General features: G+C 48.1%; 1 protein-coding gene across 2 annotated transcripts in view; it reads right to left on the bottom strand.

Annotated features, from left to right (window-relative positions):
• The window catches only part of EYA2 (EYA transcriptional coactivator and phosphatase 2), a 237,608-nt gene that overhangs the window by 130,122 nt on the left and 87,906 nt on the right, over positions 1-19,580 (bottom strand). For both annotated transcript variants that reach the window (XM_012663704.1, XM_012663705.1), the window contains exons 3-5: positions 16,815-16,860; positions 13,265-13,407; positions 3,283-3,399 (exon numbers count right to left, since the gene is read on the bottom strand). In XM_012663704.1, the coding sequence (XP_012519158.1) occupies positions 3,283-3,399; positions 13,265-13,407; positions 16,815-16,860 (306 nt within the window). The remainder of the gene's footprint in view (positions 1-3,282; positions 3,400-13,264; positions 13,408-16,814; positions 16,861-19,580) is intronic.

Here is a 19,580-nt window from a genome sequence, read left to right as displayed (position 1 = left end):
CCATTCTGAAATGCTCAGAGTAGTTTGAGAGTTTATGTCTCCTCTGGAACGACTCAAAAAAATGAAAAAGTTAATAGGAAGCACATGGGCATGGTGTGTGAGCGTTCTGTGTGTTTGCGTTTGAAAAAAATACTTAAGGAGGAATATGTCAGGCTTGCAAAATGCCTGGGCTGTCTCAAGAGCAGTTTATGGCCATTAGCATCAGACCGAAGGCAGTTAATTGGGACAAAGCCCAGCTGCTGCCGTGGCCCTTCTGGCATCTGGACCCTGAGGATGATAAGAAAATAACCTGGACTATTCCCATGGTAGGGCGGGAACAGAGCAGGAGAGGTTTCCGGATTTGCGAGGGGCTGGTGGGGACTGAGGTGGGGGAGGGGCCCTAGGCCAGGACTCAGCCCTGAGAATCACTTTCTAGACCGGGGGTCAGGATGGTGGGGGGCTCTGCAGTGCAACTCACTGCCTGGCTCAAATCCCACTGCCGTGGCCAGGTGACCTTGGGCATGTCGCTAACCTCTTTGTGCCTCAGTTTCTCCACCTGTAAGATGGAGGACATGATGGAACCTATGTCACAAGGGTACTGGGAGGATTAAGAACAGTTTACGTGCAGAGCTTAGGACAGCGCCCGGAGTCCTGACGGAGTTCAGGAAATGTCAGCACTTAGAGGAAGGAGCAGAGGATCTGCAATTCCAGAAACTGGAGTCTGAATCCTAGCTCTGAACTCTCCTTGGCTCTGTGATCCTAGGCAAGTCACTTGCCCTCTCTGAGCGTCACTTTCATTATCTGTTAGGGCAGGGTTGGTGCCCAGCTCACGTGGTTGTTGTAGGGACCGGAGAAGAAATGACATCCTTCTACGTATTCTGGTCGGGGGAGGGCTCCCACTGCGCTTGCCAATCCCATCGTCCCCTTACCCGCCACATCCCAGGCTCACGAGTCTCCTGTGGGGTCCTCTAACACTGGGAGCTTTCCTTGCTCGAGGGCCTTTGCTCGTGCTGTTCCCGCTGCTAGAGTGACTGCCTGGTTTCTATCAGAAGGTCCCTCGCCACCTGGTTAATGGTGGTTCCCGCCTGGTCATGGTCCAGCAGGCCACTCTGGCTTTACCAAATTCTGTAATTATCTATTTATTTGTTAATTGATTATTGTCCATCTTTCTCCACGGGGGAATTGCCTTTGTTGACTGCTGTGTCCTCAGTGCTGAAAAAGGTGCCAGGCATATAGTTGATACTCAATAATACAGAATGACTACATTATATGACTAATTTGCTTACTACGCAGCGGGGGTGGGAGCGTGTCAGAACGGGGTAGGGTGGACCGTGCTGCTGTTCAACCTCTGTCTCCCTCAGAAGCCCTGAGGCAGTGAGTTCAGTTTTCATTTGAAGAGCTAGGAAGAAACTGGCTTGAGATTGACTCAAATGCAAGTTCAAGTTCAGCGTCTTCACAAGCCTCTATTATTGGGACTGGTGCCATAATTCACTCCCCACCTAGAGAGACGGGTCCCAGCAGCTTATCCTCTCCAGCAGGACACGGAAAGGCCACTGTTGGGGACACAGAGATGGCCGTGGAAGCAGAGGAGGTAGGAATGTGCTGTGGTTAGGGGCACGGGCTTTGGAGTGGGGCTGGGGGCTGGGATTCCACTAGACCCCCAAGAGACTCGACGCAGTCCTTTTCCATTACGCTTGCAGTATAATCTAAACTCCTTGCTCTGACGTTGGAGAGATCAGTTATTCCCACTGTGCCTCAGTTTTCTCCTCTGTACAATGGGAATAACGCAGTACGACACTTTGCAGTGTCACGAAGGTTGTATGAGGTGATCCACACCATAGCGCCTGGCACCTAGAGTGTTCAGTCAAGGTCAGTTAATGGCATTGCTGATGGACTCTGATGCAGACCTTCATGGGGAGCCAGTCCAAGGGCCCAGCACGAATGCTCCCCACGCCCTTTCCCTACACGCATCCCTGAGATCATTCACTGTCCCTTCACAATCTTTTTCCCTAAAAGGCTGCCTTTGACAACCATTTTTATTGTTTTCTTAATAAAAAAATTAAAATAAAAAGATAATGTGACAATACTTTTAAGTAATTCTTTTTAAACAAAAGTACAATCAAAGCTGGGCTCAGTGGCATGTACCTATAGTCCCAACTACTTGGGAAGCTAAGGCAGAAGGATGGCTTGAAGCCAGGAGCTTGAGACCAGCCTGGGCAACATAGTGAGACCCCATCCCAATAACAAGAAAAAAAAGTACAATCACTTACCAGCCCACTACCTTGTCATTGCCTTTTCAGTTTTACATTTTACTTTTCAGACCCTTGATAGTGATTTTTACCACCTAATATGAAGGAAAAGAATAGCAGGAAGGGGATCCCCCAAATTACTGTCATTAGGCCTCTGCTCCATGCAGCAGCCCCAACAGGCTCCCCAGGGGGCATCAGAGCAGAGAAGGGAACCTTGGATGGCAAAAGGGGGGAGGTGGTCCCAGGAGGGTCCAGCAAGCTGGTTCTTCATGGCATGTGTGGTGAGGGGCTACACAATGGAGTTCTTTCTTTCCTATCTAAGGCCACCCTAAAGGGGTGCAGAGCCTTGAACCTCCTGCCTGGAATAATAGCTTCTTTACCTGCCTGCCCAGTAGTCCAGGGCCCGACATTTTTCTGAGTCTCTGCAATAGACTTGCTGGTTCCATCACACTTAAAATATAAGCCACCTCCTTCCCACAGCCCTCAAGGTCCCGCATGATTTGGCCCTGCTCTCTCTCCAAGACCCTCTCCTCCTGCGTGCCCTCTGACTCTGCTCCAGCCTCGCCGGCCCCCGCTCTGTGCCTCAAACTCATCAAGACATTTCCCTCCGTGCAGCGTTTGTGCTGGTTGTTCCCTGGCTGGAATGCTCTTCCCTGAGATGGCCACGTGGCTGGCTCCACCTCACCCTCTGGGTCTTTGTCCAATGCCATCTCTTCAAAGAACCTTCCCCGATGACTTGATCTGACGTCACAAATCCCACCTCTCCTGACCTCCCAAATGCTCATCACCCTCTATCCCAATACCATGTTTATTTGCTTCATTACGTTCAACCCTCTCCAAAATTATCCAGCTTATTTGTTGACTTGATCATCGTGAGTCTTTCCCGGCTGCCAGGTAATTGCCATGAGGGCAGATCTCGTCTATTTAGCCCGCTACTGTAACTCCACTCCTTCACATAGAGCTTGGCACATAGTAGGTGCTCAACAAATCTGCTGAATAAATGAGTGAATGAATGGACACCCAACTCAGAGAGGGGCCACCGCGGCACACTGACCGTGCATCTGGTAGGTGTACGGGCTCTGTCCAGTGGATGGGGTGCTGAAGCTCGAGCCATAGCTGAGGAATCCACTCTGGCCAGGGGAATGGTTCAAGCTGTCTTCTGTCTTGATGCCTTTGAAAAAGGAAAAAAAAGCACCGAGACACATAATTAGGGTGAGTCCTTGTTACCCACCGAAGAGCTGCTGAGTCAAGACAGCATGCAATTTTATCAGCCTCCCAAGCAGGAATTGCAAACTGGTGGCTTGTCAGCCCAAGTTACCTACAGACACATTTTGCTTGGCCTCCATATTTTTAAGGAAAATCTGAATTAGTAGCTTTTGTTTAAAAATCAGAAGATTATGGAATTATGACTTTCTGGAGCAACAGGACGGTCCAGGAACACCACGTCTGCATTCCCATGTGACGACTGGCTGCCCTTATAGGTTCCCGAATTCGTGTGTTTCCCAGCTCACCACAGATTCCATACTAGCTCCGTGACATTGGGGCTGGTTTCGGGTGCTATTTTCTCATTGAAATTGTATTTTTTTTTTTTTTTTTTTTTTTTTACATTCCAGGACACTACCAAAAGTGGGGAAGGGAAAGGCAGGCAGGCAGCTTCATGCTACCTGCCTGGCTCTGTAGGTCCGTGAGTTTGCACCCCCTCCTCCACTGAGTAGCGCCATGCATGGCTTTAGTGTCTGTTAGGATTTTGGGTGAAGGTGTTAAGTGAACCATCTTTCCTCTGCACAGATGATGCCACTTAACTGTAAGACACACTCTCTGCTCTTCTCATGGGGGGACCTGCTTATCCCAAGGCCACAGGTGCAAATCTGCCTTCTGCTTCAGCCAAACTCTGCGTGCTTACCCAGAGCACAGATGCCAATTCCATGAGCAACCGGCTGGGAAAGGGACTGTGGAGATGGGGAGCTGATTCATCAACAGTCCATTCACGCTGTTTTTATTGAAAATGTAATAAATGCACTGTAGACAATGCCAGTAGCACAGAAGGCACAGGGAAAATGTCTCTTCTCATCTCGACCCCAAACCCCGGGTCTTCCTCCCACAGGTAACCGTTACGACCAGCCTCTGTGTCCCCTTCCAGACAGGTTCTGCGCATCTGCAAGCTGATGTGTATAATATGTATGTACATATCATATATATATATAATTCCTTCTTTTTAAAAAATTAAATGGGAGTATTCTATAAATCCTGTCCTGTATTTTTCTCTTTTTTTACTACTTCACACTACATGATAATAATCATCCTCCATCACCTTTAAAGTTCTTCCTTATTCTGTATTTATGCTGTGTAGTATTCCATTGTGTGGCTTCCCCGTCATTTAACCAGTCTCCTATCCATGTACCTGTGGGTGGTTTGGAGATCTTATGACCTATAATCTAAGCTGAAGACAATACACACACGTGTGCACAACAAATGTATCTTACATACATGTATACATGCAGAAAATATATAGATACAGATATACTTATATATGCACATACATATATATTTGCTACAGCTTAGTTTATAGTCATAACACACACACATTTTTGTGTCCATGTACAAGTATATCTTTTGGGTAAATGCCCAGTGGTTGGAATTGCTGAGTTCAAGGGCAAGGGCATCTTACATTTTCATGGATGTTGCAAAATGTTGTTCTCTAGATTGTAGGTGGACATCCTCTCCAAACAATGTGTGTGTGCCTGCCTCCCCACACCCTGCATCAAATATATTATCAAACATTGCTTATCTTTGTCTGTTTTCTAGGTGTAAACTAGTATCTTGTTGTTGTTTAAAATTTCATTTCTTTAAAGGACATTTCTAGTTCTGGGGATGGTTTTGCAATTGAGGTTTCCATCCCGCTCACTCCGTCGCTCCCATAAAGCAAAAGAACTCTTAGTAGGGTAAGAATGGGTGGATTCTGAGTCAGAAGGTCTAGGCTGGATGGGTGGTTTGCTTCATCGCTTGGTGACCTGGAGAGTTTCTCTTGCAACCCCAATTTGAAGCCTCCTTTCTTATGAAATGAAGGGCCATCAGGAAATTAAAGGAAGAGGAAAGAATGAACATATGAGGCTCTGAATGAGGTACTTTAAAAAAACCCACACAGCTCCCTTATCCTCATAACATCACACAAAACAGGCAATATTAATTATTGCCCTCAATTTAAAGGCGTGGGACCTGAGGTTCAGAAAGCCAGTCCACTTGCTTGAGGTCTTGCAACTGGCAGATAACTCTGAAGTCAGAGTTGCTTATCTTGATGCTTCTCAATAAAGGGTTGGGAATTTACACAATAGATGGTGCAAGACTTCAGTAACAATGACAGCAGCAAGCAATATTTATACAGAATCTTCTTTTTGCTCAGTCTGCTAGGAGTGGTTAATGTTGCACCGGGTACAGTTAGCTTCCCTGTGCACCTGGAGTAAACTCTAAACTCTCCCGTGAACCCCAAGGCCCTACCTGGGCTCTGCCCACCCCTCTGACCTCACTACCTTTCCCGGGTTCCCTTAGTCACTCTGCTTAAGCTGTGTTCTCTCTTGGCTAGTCTCATTTGTGTTAGTGGCCGAAAGAAAACCCAACACTTGGAGTATCACTGCTGATTCGGCCAGTCCCCTGATGACAGATTCTAGGTTGGTTCCAGTTTTTACTATCACGACCCAAGATGGAATGGATACACCTCCTCAAGCAATGTCAGAGTGTTTGTCTTGGTTGGATACAGGAAGTGGAATTGCTGCATCAAAAGGTATGGACATTGCTCATTTTAAATGGATACAGAAAAACTGCAAGAATATCTTTGGCCTCAGGTCCTTTGCACATGCTGTTCCCTCTGCCTAGAATGCACACCCCTTCTTCTCCACCGGCCTAATGCCTTTTCATCCTCCATTTCTCAGCTTAAATGTTGTTTCCTCAGAAAGGCCTTTCATGGCCTAAGCCAGCCCCCGCATGGCGCACAGTTCTCCTGCCTGGCATTCGTCCCAGTTCATTGTTGAACATCTGCCCCCCTCAGGCTGGGAGCTCCAGGAGGGCAGGGGCTGGGTCTGTCCTGTCCACTGTAGTATCCTCATCTGTGGCTCTCTGCCTGGCACATAGTAGGTGCTCAAAAAATGTCTGGTGAATGAATGAATATGAAAGAAAACAAAATAAAATTGTTCACCTCTCCTTTTGTCGCTCAAGGGATTGGATCATAAAATTCTAACCCATTAGACAGGGAAGAGAACACGAATGTGGCAAAGGCACATGAGGGGCTGAGTCCTGTAAATCCGCCCAGATTGTCGTCCACACAGCAGTCACGAGTTCACGATGAGGAAGGACATACATTGAGAAGCAAACTCTCAGAAACTTCCACAGTAGCTGGACACTGAGGGGCCATCTAAGGCCACATCTCTAGGCTTGCATTTTATATGCTTTTTAAAATTTTTAAATTTAATTTTTGTAGTAATTCATTTTATTTTACTAATGTATCAGTTCACGACAGATTGGAAATAAAAACGCAAAAACCATAAACTGGTCTTTCAAAGCAGCTGAGAGGCACTGCTCTTTAAGAGACTGAGTTCAAAGGAACTCTAGCCAAGGTTTGGCCCGGGCACAGGCTGATCTCACCAGCTCTCCTGTTCCCCGAGTGTGTCCGATGGGTATCTTCACTGCAAAGACAAAGAGGCCTCTACAAGATGCTCCGGAACTACCCACAGGTGCCACTGGCTTCTGCTCAGGGAAGCACCAAAGTGAGTGTGTGCATTTCAGAGTGGGTGTCAGCAATACAGACCCACGAGCATTCATTCATTCATTCATTCATTCGTTTCGCAACTCTTTGCTCAGCATCTACAACACGCCAGGAGATACAGAATCTTGATGCTGGAGACACAGCAGTGCTTCAAGCTTACATTCTAGTGGGAGGAGGATAACAGAAAATTAAGTTAAAACATAGTCTGCAGAACAACACAAATTGCTGTCTGGGTAACACGGGAGAGAACGTGATTGGCTCCCAGAGCCTTGGCGTGCTCAGCTGACCAGCTGCACACACTCTGCCCTGCTACCTTATTAACCTCACACTACCGCAACCCTCCAAACACGATTGAATATTTGGGACTCCATTTACAGTCTTAAGCTGCTAGGCAGAAGAATAAAACAGAGAAAGAAGTAGAAAAGTTGGCTGAAGGGAAGTTGGGATTTGGAATTTTAAATAGAGTGATCTGGAAAGGTCCTATGGGGGAGGAGACATTTGAACAAAGATCCAAAGGAAGTGAGGGAGTAAGACTTGTGGATATCTGGAGGAATAGTTGTCCAGGCAGAGGGAACAGTGTGTGCAAAGGCCCTGAGGCAGAATTGTACTTACTATGTTGGATGAACACGCAGCAAGGAGGCCAGTGTGGCTGGAGTGGAGTGAGGGGGGCGGAGAGGGGCGGGCAATGAGGTTGGAGAAGCCATGGAGGTGGGGGCAGGGTAGACATACTGCACTGGAAAACCTCTGGCTTTGAACCTGAGCGAGAGGGGCCCTGGAGGGCTCTGGAAAGAGGACAGACAGGAGACGGCTTGTGTTTAAAATATCAGCAGCCCCTCTATTGATGCTGGTGCCCAGTGATGTGAATTTTGGATCAGCCAGTGCGCTGCATGGCTCAGAGTCCTCATTTCCTGTCCTGGCTCTGTGATATCACTTAGGCAGGTCCTTCTGCTCACTAAGCCTCAATTTTCTCATGAATACAATGACGGTTTTAGACCAAATTAGCAGTTCCCCATCTCCAATGAGTGTCTATAACCGGCTTGGTATTGGTCTTCCAGTATCCCAGGGCCATTGACACAATTCATTTCATGTATTTTTTTACCATCAACACAGTGATTCATTTCATGCCTTTCTTTTTTTCTTTTCTTTTCTTTTTCTTTTTTTCTAGAGATAAGGTCTCCCTCTGTCACCCAGGCTGGAGTGCAGTGGCATGATCACAGCTCACTATAACTCCTGAGCTCACTATTTAACTCCTGATCCTCCCACTTCAGCCTCCTGAGTAGCTGGGACTACAGGCCCACACCACCTCACCTGGCTAATTTTTTAAAGAATTTTTTTGTAGAGATGGGGTCTTGCTGTGTTGCCCAGGCTGGCCTTGAACTCCTAGCCTAAAGCAATTCTCCTCAAAGTAATAGGGTTACAGGTGAGTCATGGTGCTCAACCTCATTTCATGTATTTTTAAAAATGAACTCAATTTAAAGTCTGTTTGCTTGCTTGCCCGAAGCAATAATGACCAAGCAACTGTAGGCTCAATATGCTATATATATACATATATAGTGTATGCATATACATAAAATGCATATTAAAATAAATATGTAACTACAAAATTCCTTTAAAGTCCACTTGTGTACATACCATCTAAGATCATCTCAGGCACCCCAGTAATCCAGGCAGCACAGTGCAGGTAACCCCTACAAATGATCCCTGAGAGCTGCCTCCACTCTGCCACCCACAGTTCTAACTGAGCTCTTTGCTTCTGATAAGCTCTCTCTCTTGCTCCAACTGCGAGCTTGCAGGCTCCGGTCAGTGTTGTTTTAAGCCACTGAGTTTTGGGGTGGCTTGTCACACAGAAATAGACAACAAAAATGTTCTGTTATCCAGGAAAGTGGAAGATGCATATATATACCTCACGATCCAGAAATTCTACTCTTAGGTTTCTACTTCTGAGAGAAACGCACAAAGATGCTGACTGCAGCTTCCTACATAATGGGAGGCAAACAAAAATCCCAAACCCTAAAAGACCACCTAAAGGAGAATGGATAAATGCATTATAGTACGAATTATGGAATATTATACACTAGTGAGAAATGAATGAACTATATCTACATGTATGAATAGCGACAAATTTTACAGATGTAATGTTAGGTGGAAAAAGCAAGTTGCAAAAGTGCATACTAAAAGTATATAAAGTTTTAAAACATGCTTAAAATACTGTACATCATGGGTCAGCAAACTATGACCCATAGGCCAAATGTGATCTGTTGCCTGCTTTTGTAAATAAAGTTTTATTGAAACACAGACATGCCCATTCATTTACATATTGTCTGTGGCGGCTTTCACGCTACAATGAAAGAGCTGAGTAGTTGCAATAGAGACTGTATGGTCTGCAAAGACAAAAATATTTACTATCTGGCTCTGTGCAGAAAAAGTCTGCTGCCCCCTCTTCTACAAAAAGAAATGCAGGGATAAACATCAAAATCAAAGGTGCGGTATCTCTGAGAAGGAAGGCCACCTCCCTTTATTTTTTAAGTTGCACAGTCAGTTCATGGGTGTTTGTAGTATTACTCTTTATGCTTTTATATATGTCTTTAATATTGCATAAGAAATTGAAGAAAAAGATACTCAATACTCCCAATGTCCTTGTCTCTAGTTTGCTCAATTGTGTTATTTCCCTGAAGCTATTTAAACAAAAGTAAATAGTGCTATTTGCCAAGGAGCAATGAAAAAAGTTTCCCGACAAGAGTCAACAAAGTTTGCCCAGACGATGAGCAAACACTCTTGCTGGGGAACGGGCATATGCGAAGGGAAACAGCTTTTCGTCCCACCTGTTATTGTTCAGCAACATGGACAATATAGGTGTGTGTGTGTGTGGCAGCCCGGCTTCTACTGATACAGCTGGCATTTACTGAGAATTTTTCTTGGGCCAGGCGCTCTGAGGAAGCCCTTCATCTAGATCAGGGACCATGGGCCAAATCCGGCCCACTGCCTGTTTGTGTAAATAAAGTTTTATTGGAACACAGACATACCCATTAGTTTACATATTGTCTGGCTGCTTTCACGCTACAGTGGCAGAGCTGACTAGCTGTGACAGTGACCATATGGCAAACAAAGTGGAAAATATTTACCATCTGGCTCTTTACAGAAAAAGTTAGCCAACCCCTGACATATATAATAGATGATCTCATTTAATCCTCACAAGAACCGCGATGAGGCCAGATTAGTATTGCTCCCATTGTATGAATGAGGAAACTGAGGCACAGGGAGGTGAGGCCATTCGCCCAGTGTCCAACAACCAGCATCAGGCAGAGGCGAGATGTGAGTCCAGGCAGCAGAATTCCAGGACACGTGCTCTTATCACCTTTGCCACATCGAGAACAGACTCTTTGAAAGTAACTGAGACAGTAAAATAACTTTGAACCAAATTAATTTCCATCTGATGCCATGTTTTGTCTGGGAGCAGGACTAGTTTTCTCTTTTATGTGAAAAATAATATGGCTTCATTTTTCTTGGCTGTCAGCCAAGCGGGGTAACTTACGTCTGATTGTATCATAAACCTTCTAGCAAAGGAGGGAAAGAAAGTTAGAAGAGATGGAGCCCACACCTGTTGGCCAAGGTCTGTCATAGGTAATCCCCCAGGATTTACGGAGTGCACGCCCGGGCCGCAGAGCTCAGCGGCGAGGGGTTGGACCCCAGAGCTGGGCTGCCTGGGTTTAGTTCCACCTCTGCCACCAACCAGCTGGGTGACCTTGGGTGAGCCTCTGTTTCTTTATCCCTCAAGGGAGGATAATGCTATGACCTTCCTCGTAGGGCTGAGGTGGGGATTAAAGGAATTAATGGACATAAACCAATGTGAGTGACAGGAAGTCAACGGTGGTGACTACTACTAATGCCTGACCTGCTGCCCCGACATGACCTGTCAATCCCACCTCCGAGTCCCTCCTGCCCCTGTCTCCTTCTGCCTGCCCACTGCCGCGGCCTTGCCTGGGCCCCCAACACTTCCTGCTCCAGGCGCCATCTGTCTCCCAGTGGGCCTTCCTGCTTCTCCTCGATTCCATCCGATCTGGCCTCCCCACAGCAGCCAAAGCGATCTTTAAAAAGCCAAATTGTACCATATCACCCACTGCTTACGAACTCTCCAGTGGTTTCCCTTCTCACTTGGAATAAAACCCCAAATCCTTTGTGGCCGCGGAGGCCCTACCCACCTTGCTAACTGCATCACCCACCCGCTCCAGCCCCTGGTTGTCCTGGGCTTGCCAGATTCCTTCCCATTCCCGCGGCCACCCCTCTGCGTGACGCTCTCCTGTCTGTCCGCACACGGTCACCTCTCAGGTCTCAGCTGAATAGCTCCTTAGTGAAAAGGCCTTCCCTGGCTCCGGAACCTAAAATGAGTCTTCTTTGTTTTCTCTCTTGCCGGCTTCTTCTCTTCCTTTACATCATGCATCACGATTTGAAATAGCACAAACCATTTAAAAAATTTGCTTAATTTTTTTCTTCTTCTAGGCTAGAGTTTGCAAACTCAAATGTCTTCATGGGACAAGCAGATAACTCAAGAGATTACCACGGGCTGGGTGGGAACTGGGGCAAACTAGGCAACAGGAACCGTTTATAGAGGTCCTGTCGACCCAGAGCCACCTCCTCCTGACACCAAAATGTGGATCCAGTGCTGCTCGAGCACCTGTTCCAGGCTGTGAGCTCCACAAAGACAGGGCTCGTTCTGCTTTGCTGACCACTGTATGCCCAGCACATGACTCCATGTTGAATGAATGAATGAGTGGATGAACCATGAACTAACAGGACAGAGGTTGGGAGGAAGAAGAGGAAGGAAAGAAATGCAAGATTCAGCCTCTGCACTCAAACAGAAGCAACACCATCTGGTTGGGAAGATGAGATGAACATGTTAATTTTACAGTTGTAGAAACTGAGGTTGGAGAAGTCAGGGGCAGCTGAATCCGGAAGGAAGGTCTCCTGTCCACCGATCCTATGTTCCTTCCACCAGAGACCACGGATCTGGGTGGACTGTTAAGCCATCTGCAGTGGCCATCTGTGGTTTCCGCCTGCCTCTGGCTCCTTTGTGAACCCTTCCTTCCTCCTATCCAGATTAGCTGTTTTGGGTGAGGCCGACCAGACTCCTGGTTCCATGGGTGGATATGTGGCCAAATGTGGCCATCCGGAGCATTCCCTCTTCTTGGCATGAGGGTCCAGTCAGAGAAACTCTTGGTACTGAATGGAGAGTCCTAGACAGGAGGGGCTCTTTACTGGGGCACTGCAGCCTCCAACTGCCAGGCATGTCTTTGCCACCACCATGGGAGAGCCTGCCTGAGGCTGAAGCCCAGAGGAAGGGAAGTGAAGGCTGATTCCTGATATTATCTCTTGAGTGCCTAGATCCAACCCTGCCTGAAGCCAGTGCTCTAAGATTTTTCAGCTATGTAGGCAATAACCTCCTTTGCTTCCTTAAGTTGACGAGCTTGGGTTTTTGTCACTTGCTACCTAAAGAGCTTTGGTTGCTACATCAATGAAGAGGGGAGGGAAGGGCATGAGTATGGGCTAGAAGCAGAGCCAGGTGAGTGGTGGATGGTGAGCCAGGTTCACCGAGTCTTCATTTCTTAGGTGTGGACAGTCAAGGTCAAGAGACCTGTTGTTTCTGTGCTGCCCCACCCCCCACCTCCATTTCTCCTTCTGATACCACCACTCTGTTTTCCTTTGAGAAACCCATCCCCCCATACACAATCCACATGCTTCAGCCTCCTTGTCTTCTCCACCCCTTTCTCCTCGCCTTGGGCCAGTGAGGCCAATATGGGATTCCGGTGGAACTACTAAGAAAGATGAGCTCTCCTTCCACTGGGAGAGCTGGGCTAAAAGGATGCAAACCCAAAGTAGATGGGCGCCATCTTTGCTGCCACACAGGAAGAACTTGTGCAGGGATAAAGCTGACTCAGAGGAGAGCATCTGGATGGAGTGAGACTCATTCCTCGTGACGTCATTTGAGCACCCAGATCCAGCTGTACCTGATGTCAGCTGTATCCCTACATCTCTAGTATGTGAATCATTCACTTCCTATTCTCCCTAAACCAGCTTTGGTTAGGTTTCTTATTCCTGCAATCAAAAGAGGTCTTGATATAGTCTATAGAGTTTGAGCCATATGTAAAGCGTCTCCCTTTTTCCTCTACCTGCAATCCAAAATTAGGCTGGCTCCATTTATCATTCTGCATTTAACCGAGGTGATAGGCAAAACAGAGAGGTGATGTTGGGGACCCCAGGAGGAAAGCAGGTGTCTGGTACTCACTGTAAGAAGGGATTCCGTAGGCTTGTGCGGGAGGCGGGTAAGCTGTGTAGGGGGCAGTCTGCTGGATGCCCGCGCTGTACTGCGTCTGGCCGTAGGCTGCCATGGCTGTGCAAAGCTGGCTGGGCAGGACACGTGGGCAAGGTCTGTGTGGAAGGAGAAAAGATTAGATCTCCAAGCCCAACCCAGGATCCCTTCCCTCTTATCTTGGTATCAGCAACACCACTCTTCTTTGGGTATTTATCTTTCCAGGGCAGAGACAACATACATGTTCATCAAATCCCATTTCATTTACCTCTTTCACATTTTCTCCTTGGCAGTCCGATTCAACTATGTGACTGGGTTCAGCTCAACAGACTGTGGGTAGATGTGTCGTAAGCCACCAGGCCTGGCAAATAAATACATCCTCCTGCACCCCCCCCGCACTCTCTCCTCTGTTGCAGCAAATGTCGGGGGCTCAGGTTGAGATGGCAGAGCCATAATATGGAAACATCCTGGATCCCTGAGTCAGCTTGTGGAGGAGAGCTGTCCTGGAGAGCTTTGCCCCATCCACATTGGACTTTACATGAGTCAGAAACAAACCTGTGTTGTGTGAAGCCACTGAGATTTCAGGGTTTACTGATGATTGCGGCATTGCCTATCTCATCCTGATCGTCTGCCTTAATTTAGACACCTTCCAAATTGACTGCAGCTTTAACAGGGCTGTCGGTCAAGATGCCTTGCTCTTAGCCAAGGGGTGGGCACATGATGCAAGATCATCCAATCAGATTCTGTCCTGGGAATTTAAATCTTGGGCTGAACAACCCATTCCAACAGTCACACCTCGAAAAGACTGCTTTTCGTTCCTTTGTACTGCTGGGATCCCAGGATCTGTCACATTCCGAGTCTTTCCCAAGGACTGATTATTTCATTTTCATTTATGTTGTGAGCTACTCCAGACATTCCCAAAAAAGTCCTTTCAGACTTACATCAGCTAGAGTTGATTTCATTGCTTGCAACCAACAACCACAAATGGATTCTGTACTTCATGGTGAACAACAGGTTCCATAAAAGGCTAGGATTTAAAGTGCCACTTATATTTGTAATAATGACAGCTACTGATCGTTGTGTTCTTACTACGGGCTGAAAATCGTGTCACATAGGCCTGATATGTACATTGTATGTCATCGATGCTCTTATCAACCCTCTGGGGTGGAGGCTCTAATAACTCCCACTTTAGAAATGAGAAACCAAAACTCAGAGAGCTCAAGTCACGGCAAGAAAGTGGTAAATCTAGAACTTAAACTCCGAAGTCTGACTCCAGAGTCCCCACTTGTAACCACGAAACTTTGCTGCTTCTCACTTACGGGACTGGGATTCACCCAGATAGCAATAAATAAAGTCGAGGTGAGTTGTTCTAACACCAAGAGGGCAAAATGGTGGCCCAGGGGCCATATTCAGTCCAAGGATCCGTGAATATAATTTCTTTGGCCAGTGCAGGTATTTTTTTTCCCCTAATTTGAATTCATTGCCAATATTTTTAAACCAGGAAATTACACACACACACACACACACACACACACACACACACACTTCCTCTTTCCCCCTTCTCTTGGAAAGCAAGTGCCTCAGGAAGCCTGGGTCTGCATTCCTTTGTGGCGCTATCAGTGGGGTTTGAGCAGGAGCGGCCACCTCTTTAGACTGAGTGCCACACTCTGTCTGCAAGAGTCCATTCTAGGCCCACTTCACTTAGTGGTAAAGGTAGCTGACAATTCTCGTGCCTATGATGTGCCAGACACTGTCCTAGTTACTTTATGTGGATTGGCTCATTTAAGCCTCCCAATGACTGTGACAACTCTTAGAGGTAGTTACTATTCCTAGCCCCATTTTACAGATAAGAAAACAGAGGCAGAGAGAGACTAAATAACATGCCAAAGGCACAGAGCAATACAGAATTTGAATCCTGGCTCCAGAGGCCATACCCTTAACCCCACCTCTATGACACTTTGCCTGGACACCACGGCTGGGACAACTTGACATCACATATCTAACTATGGTAACCAGCATCTGTATACTGGTAAATCTCGCTGAGATTCCCAAATCTGCTGTACCTCATTCTATTTTGGCTACATGACCTCACTTTAGGTAAAGCCTGTTTGGTTTCAGATTCTTCCTACATAGGAAACAGCATGGCAGGTGGAAGATGAATGCAAAAGTTTATGGGATTATAAGCAGATGTCCTCCTGTCCTTCTTCCTTTTTGACGACTGTTTTGACAAAGGGTAATTTTGGGGAACTTGTTCCAAAACGCATAAGCAACTCATCTGAGCTGGAGATGCCAGAGCCAGTCCTGGAAGGTGTTTCATCAGTCAAGTTTCGGCTCTGTGGGGCGCCTGGTGGGCTGGGGCTTCCTGCTAGGCAGAGAACCTTACTTGGAAAACGTTCCCGATTCACACCCGTCCTTAGGAGGGAAGTGACAGGTGGAGATCCGAGATGATCAACTCCTGCTTCCCGTCAAGACCCATTTAAACTGGGGCTAAAGTTAAAACCCAGAGAAAGGATAGAGGAGCTCTCCAACCTTGAGGCCTTAAAAAAGAGTTAGATAGATTTAACAGTCCTCAGTTGCTACTAACAACGTCCCAAAACATCTTCTAGAGGGAAAGGAAGGCTGAGAAAATGTCTTCCTTATAAACGTCTTCTTCTGTGTTGGTGACGAAGGAAGATTTCCAGAAGCTGAAGAGCTCAGCGCCTGGCCTGAGGGCCACGCTGGACATGTGGCCGGGCCCAGGGCTTGGCACACGGCACGGGCTCAGGCTGGCAGCTCCCGAGGGCAGCACCCGGAGGGCCCTGGTTAAGGCCCGTCCAGCACTGAGCTCCACCGCCCGGTGCGTGCCTATGGCGGAGCATTTATGGCACCGGGCTGAGATCTCTGATTTACTGGTATGTCTCCCTGACTAGGACTGGAGGCTCTGCAAGGGCAGGGACTGTGTCCCATGGGATTTGGTATCAAGGTGCGATGCATGAACGTTGGAGTAGGAAGAAAGGGTGAAAGGAGAGAGGGGAAGGAGGGACAAACAGAGAGGGAGGAAGGTGGAGAGAGCAGCATGGGGGTGAGAAGGGGGAAAGGCGAGGGCAGCAAGAGGGACAGAGAGGCATGGAGAGAAAGGAGGGAGAGAGAAGGAAGGAGGAAAAGAGAGAGGGAGAGACGGGGAGGAAGGGAGGGGGGAAAGTCTATGTACGGGAAAGGAGAGGAAGGGAAGGGAGAAAAGAATTTAAAAAAGAACAAAGAGAAGAAAGAAGAAGATAACACCTAACACTCTCAGAACACTCTGCCCCAGGCCCCATTCTAGGTGCTTTTTATGTGCTTTTGCTTATTTCATGGGGCAGGCAGCATGCTGTGCCCCTTTCCCAGATGGGAACACTGAGGCCTGAGCAGGTGGAGTCACTTGCTCAAGGTGGTCCAGCCAGGTTCTGGGGCTGGGACTCCTCTGCAGGGAGTCTGGCTCCAGAGCCCTCTCTCCCAAGACAGGAGGAAGGGAGAGGGTGTGAGAAGGAGATGAGGCGATGCTACTCACCTTGCAAAGGGCTGGGACACTCCCAGGGCAGCCGATTTGGTGATGCCTGGAGGGGAAGAGAAAAATTGGGAGGGTTTAGCTATCAGGGCGACGTTCTGTAGAAGTGGCGACTCAGGACACTGGCTTAAGCAGTGCTTCTTGGAGAGTTTCTGTCATGGGCCTTTTCCTCCACAGAAGCTTATCGGCGGAGCAACATTTTAGCACTCATCGTCTTTTTTGTTTTGAGACAGGGTCTCACTCTGTCGCCCAGGCTGGGCACTCTTCTTCTTGAGGGGTTCAGAACCCTTTCCGGGTGTGCTTCATCTCCAGGTGCTCAATAAAGGACGACATACAAAGAATCTATAGCATCTTGAAACACCAGCGTGGAGTCCATCCCCCTCCCATCGTACCGATGGAGAAACAAGGGCCAAAGACACAGAAAGGACGTGCCTGAGCTGGCGGGTCACCTGATTAGACAGCAGCGCCGCTGGGAACCGGATTGAGCTGCCGCCATTTCACTACTGGATGGAAAGCCGCTCCCTTCCCTGCCTCGAAATCGACCCCAAGAACCCCAGAATGGCAGCCACCGGTCGGCTCTGAGTAGCCAACAACCATTCCCCTTCCTCCGATGACATCACCTTGGTGTTCCTCCCCTGCCTCCCCACTTCCAGTCCGTGGGGTCCAGGTGGGGCTGGCACCAGCCCTCCAGGGAAGGCACGTCCTGGGTTCTCCCCTAGGCGCCACCCAGGGTGACGGAGCGGGGAGAAGCACGAGGCCTGAGCTCCTGGCACAGGGCCTTGCACCGTATCCCCGGACACACGGCACCCAACTCCGCTGGCAGAGAATACGCGGGAGGTGATGAAAAGGTGAGAGCGAAGCTGGGAGGGTTGTTGGCCAGAGGATGGCTTCATGTAAGGACAGTGCACTGGGGAGTATCTTTGTGCTCCACGATCTTTAACAACGCAACTCCATGTCCTCGCTGCGGAGTCCTGGACAAACTCCAGACAGTGTGTCTACTGATGGGGAAAACGTGCACCAACCTGCCAATTCCCACGCCCTGTCGTGGAGGGCAGTGGCTGGGCCATCCTTGGCCCTGAGGCGCAGAGCTCTGAGCCTCTCCTAGCGCCTGAGCTGAGGGACACTGAGCAGACCAGCTTGCACTTCCAATTCCTGCACTTCCTGCTGTGCGACGCTGGGCAGGGTGCCTAGATCTCCCGGCCTCAGAGTCCCCCTGTGCAACGGGGATAAAAATATTTGTCTCGCAGGGATGCAGGAGGATTAAAGGAGATAATGATGATCTCCACCATCTACCCGGAGCTCGCTACGTGCCAAGCTCTCTTCTAAACACTTTACGTGGATTTATTATTTTAATCCTCATACCCTAAGAGGAAGGTTCTATTCTTGTCCCCGGATGAAAAGCTGTAGGCGCAGAAAGTTTAAGTAACTCACCGGGGCCACAGAGGACCTAACGGGTGGAGCTGTGATCTGAACCCAGGTGATCTGGCCACAAAGTTTATCTTCTCAACCACAGCACTGTAGCCGACCATGACGGTCATCGTCATAATAGCAACAAGCATTCACTTAAACGCTGTCTATGTGCCAGGCCCTATTAACTGCTGATACACATGCCCTCAAGTGTCCCCACGACAATGCGAGGAGGCAGGCGATGCCATTCTCTCCATTGCACAGGTGAAGACCCCGGGCCTGCAAAGGCTAAGTGCCTTGCTCAGGCCGCACGGCCTGTGTGCGAGGGAGCTGGGACTTGAGCTCAGGGGCTATGTGGGTCCAATGCAAAGTCGATACCCTTAGTCACCTCCCCCGGCTGAGTCAAATTCTCTTCAAGTCCCAAACCATTGGGGTGGGGGTGGGGGTCTTAAAGTTCATTTACAGAGTCATAACTGCAATTTAAAAAAATAGAGAATCGTCTATTTCATTACAAAAAGTGTTAGCATGTATTGCCCATACTTAAGGAATTGTGTGAAACCTCGGTTCCAGTTATAGATGTGAGAATGTGTTGTGTGTGTGTGTTTGTGTGTGTGTGTGTGTGTGCACACTGAATGGCAGTGTAAAAATATATTTCTTATTACGGATCACATTCAGAAAAAAGATTAGGAGCTGGCTGTGGTGACTCGTGCCTGTAGTCCCAGAGACTTGGGAGGCTGAGGCAGGAGGATCGCTAGAGCCCAGGAGTTCAAGGCTGCAGTGAGCTATGATGTCACCACGGCACTCCAGCCTGGGGGACAGAGTGAGACCCCATCTCTGAAAAAAGAAAAAGGTTAGAACAGCAGTGGCCCAATGCCAAGACATCAAGGAAAGCCCCTGGCACACAGTAGGTGCTCATTCAGTGCTGATTTCCCTGGCTCGGATTTGCTCCTCCAGGTAGGGCGCCCTGCACTGCGTGGTCCCTTCTTCATTCTCCCCCAGGACGAGGGAATGAACTGTCTCATTCTGAGGCAGCCACAGTCTCATTACTGGCGAAAGCTCATGACTTGAGTACGTTTCGTAACGCATAAGTTACTGAATTAAACATTTTGAATGTTTTCTTTAATAAATATGTAAATATTCATAAAAATCAAAATCTATGGAAACAACATTCCTATGGGCTCGAATTAACTTGGCATCCCATAAATTTGAGGCAAGTGTTTTCCTTCCACTCTCCGTGGCGTGATTTGCATGTTTGCCTCGCCGCTTCCTTTTCAAGCCTCCACCCTGTTCTCTGAATTGCTGAGCAATCTGCCTTCCCCACAAGGGCAGATCTCCCTCCCCTGCTGTGCAAACCCATAATAC

This window comes from Propithecus coquereli, unplaced genomic scaffold (genome assembly GCF_000956105.1).
Source record: "Propithecus coquereli isolate 6110/MARCELLA unplaced genomic scaffold, Pcoq_1.0 Scaffold825, whole genome shotgun sequence".
NCBI classification, from domain to species: domain Eukaryota; kingdom Metazoa; phylum Chordata; class Mammalia; order Primates; family Indriidae; genus Propithecus; species Propithecus coquereli.
The sequence above is the reverse complement of the archived record's forward strand: the minus strand, read 5'-3'. Positions and strand labels throughout refer to the sequence as shown.